Here is a 7,120-nt window from a genome sequence, read left to right as displayed (position 1 = left end):
ATGTTTTCACTTAGCCAATACCAACAATTACAAGTCACACACACTTTAGCTTAAGGCCAAATTTTTTTCAATATATTGTTTATAGGCTCATAGGGAGGAACTTGGAATCTTGATGTATTTAAGCCTCAAGCATTGTGTCCCTCTCAATCTAAGATGTAAGTCAATGTGGAGATGAACCACAAAAAATGCACTTAATAAGGCCTTTAAGGTAGGGATAAATAGGGGATCCCTTGGAAGGGCATGCCCAACTTTCAGTGATGAAAACTAAAAGCATTATATCTCCAAATCAAGGATACACATATAATGACTAGTGATAGAGGATGAAGCAATCCTATTGCACTATAAATAACATACCATTTCTTAAAGGGTGGTTACAACTTAGGCTTTTTAGTAAGTTATCCAATATGTTTATGTGTGTGACTCATGTAAGAGCCTAGTTGACCATGTCGGATACTTAGAGATAGTTCACCTAGTTCAGACTATCATCAACACGCATCGCCTATGCTTAGGGGGATAAGGAGAGAGTTTACTTAACACCTTGTTTATAGACCAATTGGAGGGTTCCTAGTTTGAGGTCATTATCTAGAGGGAAAATTCACCCTCTAGACAAACCTCTCTAAAAGAAATGAACTAATTCAACCTTTCTTGTAAGTCAAGTTCCATGAAGGAAAGGGAGAGGATACAAATAAGGAGTGTTCCCTTGTGTCACTTAGATTAATGGATTTCTACATCAAAATAGCTCAAAAAGGTGTGTTGAAAAAATACTTCTTCGAACATGCCAATAAAAGTTCATTTTCCAATTGAACTTAATTAGACCAAGATTTGCTAGCTAGCATAAGACACTACCATAAAATAATAAAATATTTAAGGCATTCAAGAGTGATTCATATTCCCAAAAATCAAGAAAGTTTGTCAATTCAATTTTAGAGCCAGAGGGAAAAATGTAAGAGATACTTTTGGGAAGATGGGGAATATGACCATTTTGGAAAGTATAAAAGGGGTGAAAAGTGTAAGAGGTGTAAAATATGTGTAATTGCATTCAAGAAAAGGTTTTAAATGCACTTAGTTAGAAAGTGGGAAGATGTGACATGAGTGTTGACTTGGGCTAGCTTAAGATATCTTAATCCTCATGACCAAATGTCTAGAATTTGATTAAACTTGGATTATTATTTGATTAGTGTGCAAGATATAATTTTTATAAATAGTATGTAATGGGAGGAGAGAGAATGGGTTAATCAAGGTTAATTAACTAATTTAATGATATTGGTGTGTGAATGTCTTCAATCTTAGCTCAAGGGTTAGGTTAGAGATTAAGATGAGGTTACAATTAGTGGACATGTGTTTTGATTGATTGAAAGAAACCTATTTGATCAAAAGGACAATTTGACATTAATTTGAATATATAAATGTTTTTAATTTGAAATTATATATATATTTATTTAAATTTGTAGAGAAAGGGAGATTTAACTAATTATGTGACTATAAGTGAATTAGATAATTAATTAATTTAATGAATTAACCATTGCAATGACATAAATTAATTAAATATTAGATATTTAACTAATAATGTCTTATAAAAGAACTATATTAGATTACAAAATCATGTGATCAAACTTAAGTGTACAAAAATTTACCTGTTTTGGTTATAGGCCAATAACAAAATATTATAAGCAAAAAAAAAATGGTCAACAAAATTAGTATATGTACTTATAATATAAAATTGACACTTGTGTTAAAAAAAACTATTTTTTTTACTATACACAATTTTACAATTGTAAACTTAAGACCCTCATATTGATATTAGATTACTCTTTGAAGTATTTTATTAACTACTCAACTTTACAAATAAACTAAACATAATCTAATAATATATTCCACACTTATAGTTTATTTTAATTAATAATTATATTTAGAAAAAAATTCTTATTTGCACCAAAGTAAAATAAATTTCAAAATATAAAACTAAAGCTATGAACGTTTTAAAAGATCAAATTATATCAGAAAGGAATAGTTACATTGTTCTTTGACCTTTGGTAGGACTCCTCCCTTTAAATTGTCTTGATTGTCTAACATAGCACTTCAAAAATGTAACATCATTAAGTGAATTGTTCCGAGTACCCTGAAATGCGATCAAACCACACAAACGATTTACTTCGGCGTGGTCCCCCCCTGTGTACATCACTTTCATTAATGGCCCCCCTCTTCTTCAGGTTTACTCATACTGACCCTCTGAAATTTCAAAATTAACCAAGTTTAAAACAGTATTTTCTGTTAAATGCTTGATCATAAATCTGATAGTAAATGGACAGATATTTTTAATTTCAAGTCAGTACAATTTATGATTTTATTTTTTCTTCTTCAAAAAGTATCTAGATTTTTTTTCCTCTGTGGCCAGGTACGCCCGTATACCAAAAATACTTTGGACTATATCATAACCCTCATGACCAAACATCTAGAATTTGATTAAACTTGGATTATTATTTGATTAGTGTGCAAGAGCATTTTTATGAATAGTGTGTAATGGGAGGAGAGAGAATGGGTTAATCAAGGTTAATTAACTACATTACAAAGATTGGTGTGTGAATGTCTTGAATCCTGGCTCAAGGGTTAGGTTAGAGATTAAGATGACGTTACAATTAGTGGTCATGTGTTCTGATTGATTGAAAGAAAACTATTTGATCAAAAGGACAATTTGACATTAATTTGAATAAATATATGTTTTTAATTTGAAATTATATTTATTTTTCTAATTTAAATTTGTAGAGAAAAGGAGATTTAACTAATTATGTGACATCAGTTCATGTAATCAAACTTAAGTGTATAAAAATTTATCTTAATATTTTGTTTTGGTTATAAGCTAAAAAGATTAAGGGTTAGGTTAGAGATTAAGATGACGTTACAATTAGTGGTCATGTGTTCTGATTGATTGAAAGAAAACTATTTGATCAAAAGGACAATTTGACATTAATTTGAATAAATATATGTTTTTAATTTGAAATTGTATTTATTTTTCTAATTTAAATTTGTAGAGAAAAGGAGATTTAATTAATTATGTGACTATCAGTTCATGTAATCAAACTTAGGTGTACAAAAACTCATCTTAATATTTTGTTTTGGTTATAAGCTAATAATAAAATATTATAAGCAAAAAAAAATGGTCAATAAAATTTGTATATATACTTATAATAGTGTTAAAAACTATTTTTTTGACTATACACAATTTTACAATTGTAAATTTAAGAAACTCATATTAATATTAGTTTACTCTTTGAAGTATTTTATTAACTACTCAACTTTACAGATAAACTAAACATAATCTAATAAACATAGTTCACACTTACAGTTTATTTTAATTAATAATTATCTTAAGAAAAAACTTCTTAAATGCACCGAAGTAAAATAAATTTCAAAATATAAAACTAAAACTATGAACGTTTTAAAAGATCAAACTGTATCAGCCAGGAACAGCTACATTTTTCTTTGACCTTTGGTAGACTCCTCCCTTAAAATTGTCTTGATTGTCTAACATAGCACTTCAAAAATGTAACATCATTAAGTGAATTGTTCCGAGTACCCTGAGATGCAATCAAACCACACAAACGCTTTACTTCGGCATGGTCCCCCCCTGTGTACATCACTTTCATTAATGGCCCCCCTCTTCTTCCAGTTTACTCATACTGACCCTCCTTTGAAATTTCAAAATTATCCAAATTTAGAGGAGTCTTTTCGGTTAAATGCTTGATCATATATCTGATAGTAAATGCACAGATATTTTTAATTTCAAGTCAGTACTATTTATGATTTTATTTTTTCTTCTTCAAAAAGTATCTAGATATTTTTTTTCTCTGTGGCCAGGTACGCCGGTATACCAGAAATACTTTTAAGTACATCAAACACCTTAAAAACCAATCTGGGTATATAAAGAGTGAGAACATTGTGTAACTAAACAAGTATTTAAAAAAATATTATACATTTTAACGTAAATAAGAAGAAGAAACCGGGCCAAAATTGAATGCAATGTAAAATCTTGCAGACAATGAAAATTGGCCATATACCAGTGAACAATTAGTATAAGCCGATATTTTAGGACCATACTTGGTTTTCCCATAAGAGTGAGATAGGTATCTCTTGTTGTGGGGTAAAATATATGCAATGCAATTCACCCAGAAAAGCTTTTGACAAAATGAGTGTGATGTTGTGTTGTGGTCCACTAAGCAGCTACAACTGTCCCTGCTTGTGCTTTGTAATTGGGCTGCTTGTTAGTGGGGGATGAGGAAGACACTTGCCCCTTGTTCATCCCTGTCACACTTGCCATGCTTTTCTCCTTACGCTCATCTTGCACTATCTGCTGCTGCCTGCATTCTTCACTGCAGAATGCGCTGTCTCCTCTGTAACCCATTACAAATAACTCAGCACTATTAGATTTCAGAAGCACATAAATGCAAACAGCTTTCATTTTTCATGCAATATCTTCTATTATGTACAACATTTCATCTTCTCAATCTTTGCAGATTGAAGATTGGTTTACAGAATGCCTAACATCACAAATTATGTGAGTTAAAAAACAACAAAAGGTTGGCAAAGAAGATGTAATGATTTGAGACTAGACTGGTCTTATGGAAGTGCAAAATAGAGAAGATCCATGTCAATGTTTATGGGAAATACAAATGGGTAATGGGGTCAAATGAGATTCAAAGTTGGAAGGGTAAGGAGAACGTCAACGGCTCTGAAAAAACAGGTCAATAAGATAACCAAAAAATATAAACTGAAGATAAGTCCTTCGAGAAAGGAAAGCATAAACTATTATTAACACAGGTTCTGAAGCCCTGAGATAAATAATTGGGGATGCTTGCAGATCTAGTACAGTGTAAACTTGGAAATAGGTAAAGAAACTTCATGATGATGTCTGTAGACTGCAAATTGCAAATAGGAACTAATCAATATACAATAACGTACAAACCCTTCTGGTAAAGCTACCTTAATTTATCCAAAAAAGCAAAGCATATCTCACCCGAAAACAAATTCCCTGTTTCTCATAAGCTATAAAAACCCTAAAAAAATTGAATAGATCTTCCGAGAAACCACAAACAAAAGAAAAACAGGAGTCTTCTGATCTCAAACTATATTTTTACAACATTAAAAAAACTCAAACGTACATTTTACAAATTTTCTGCAATTTTCTAAAACCTGTACCAAATAAAAATTATGCTACCTTCAGAAATTTGACTTCGGCAATGAACTAATGCAAAAGGCTCAAAACAACGTCGAAGGAAGTGTGGTAGGAAACGGAATACCGTCGCACTGTAAAATGTAAATTGTCATTATTCGGAATACCAAAATGATGGCAACCAGAGCCGATTTGATCCAAGAAAAAAGTATTCGAAATATTGCTGTGCAATTCAAAAGTGAATTTCCCTTGTACATTACATTGTATAAAGAAACAGGACTTAAAAAAATTAACTTAAAAAATATAAAAAGTCCGTCACAATTTGTTCTCAGACAAAAAAGTTAAACAGGAAAAAACCTGCACAAAATAGTTGCACAGAGCGACAAAAACAATGTCACAAGAGAAGATAAACGACCAGTATAATAAAAAGAACACCTGGAAAACCTATCAAAATTTGCGAGTAATAAGAAACCATAAAACCTACGAAACGTTGTGACTAATAAGGAAACACATAAATTTTCTTAGAAGTCGTGAAAAATAAGAAAACGAAAATCTGCTACCATTACAGAATACAAAATTAAAGGTAAGGAGAACCAGTTCAAGAAATCTTTACGTGTCACAGAGACTAAACCCCGGATTTCGAAAGAACAACACAAATCCCCAAGCCTACTCAAAATTTATCATCAAAATCAAGCAGACAAACAACAATTACAGAGTAATTTACCATTAAGAACACCATTAAAAGCTTCGGAAAGCTAAATTAAAGGTAAGGAGAGCCAGTTCAACAAATCTTTACGTGTTACAGAGATTAAGCCACAGACTTGGAAACAACGACACAAATTTCCCAAGCCTACATAAAATACATCAACGAATTCAGGCAGAAAAACAACAAATCCAGAGTCATTTACCATTAAACCAGCCTGAAGAACAGAGAAAACCAGAATCAATTGCAACAAAAGGGGGAAAATCAAATCACGTTATTAAAACCACATCTTTCTCCTGCAAAAGGAAGGGCACAAAGCGCAAGAAAACACACTTGTACATGTAGATGTCGCGGCCATCGCCTAGGCGGCGGTTGCACAAATGACAGGCATCGAGAAAATGAGGCCCGTAGGCGCTAGATCTGGGCGAATAAGGCCCCCCAAAATCCTCCATAGGACCAGCCGCTGTGCTGTGATCTTCCTGTGCCCAAGAATGGAGAGAAAAGCCTGCTCTGATCTGTGTCATACTGCTGCTGCGATTCATCAGCCTCTTATAAAGCGCTACGAGAAGCAATACCACTTGTCAAGAAGAGAGAACTGAACCAGCCTCCTCTTACTCAGACAATCACCAATTTATAAGGCGGAAACATTTGCTGCAGGTATATAATTTTTTACTACTTCTCCCCACTCAAGCTAGGTAGGAAACTGTGTAGGGTACCTCCCAGAAATCTCCATGGAAGCGCACTATGACTTTACTGTTACTTCCAGTAACTGGGGACCCGTTCTGCACCGCAAACGTGTCAGTTTCTCGTTGCTCGATGTACGACTTGTCTGCTCCGACGGAAAAAAAAACTCATTATTGCGTTGCACCGCCACAGCTTTTCTGCGACAGCTCATTTCCCGACACGTACGGCATTTCCGGCGAGTGAGTAATGACGCCACTCTTTTTATAATTTCATTGATTTACACGTCGCTGTCTCTCCCTCACCAACTTCTGTCTCTTGTCGTAAATATCGTTCATTTTGCTCGCCTTTTAAGTAGTGTGGGGTTGGGCCTACGGGTGCTTCCACGGTAATCATTTATGGGCTCATTTCTGTTAAATGTTTAGCTAACCATTCACCAATGCCTCTTCTCCTTACTATAAGAGGGGCTAGCTAGCTACCACAACAATGACCTAGTTGGGTTTTCCTAGAAGGATGAATATGACCCCTCCCATATGAGGTAAAATCACTAGGACCTTCTATTCCTCATT

General features: G+C 33.4%; 1 protein-coding gene across 1 annotated transcript; it reads right to left on the bottom strand.

Annotated features, from left to right (window-relative positions):
* Positions 1 to 3,934: 3,934 nt before the first annotated feature.
* On the bottom strand, positions 3,935 to 6,477 carry LOC149573212 (FCS-Like Zinc finger 2-like). Its single transcript, XM_089814391.1, has 2 exons — positions 6,204 to 6,477; positions 3,935 to 4,388 (listed from the first exon to the last, which is right to left on the bottom strand). Exons 1-2 carry the CDS (start codon positions 6,410 to 6,412, stop codon positions 4,211 to 4,213), a joined length of 387 nt encoding a protein of 128 aa, XP_089670517.1. The 5' UTR covers positions 6,413 to 6,477; the 3' UTR covers positions 3,935 to 4,210.
* Positions 6,478 to 7,120: the final 643 nt, after the last annotated feature.

Source organism: Cupressus sempervirens, chromosome 2 (genome assembly GCF_028749045.1).
Source record: "Cupressus sempervirens isolate cs-2001-9-10 chromosome 2, ASM2874904v1, whole genome shotgun sequence".
NCBI lineage: Eukaryota > Viridiplantae > Streptophyta > Pinopsida > Cupressales > Cupressaceae > Cupressus > Cupressus sempervirens.
This window is presented reverse-complemented; position numbering and strand designations above follow the sequence as displayed.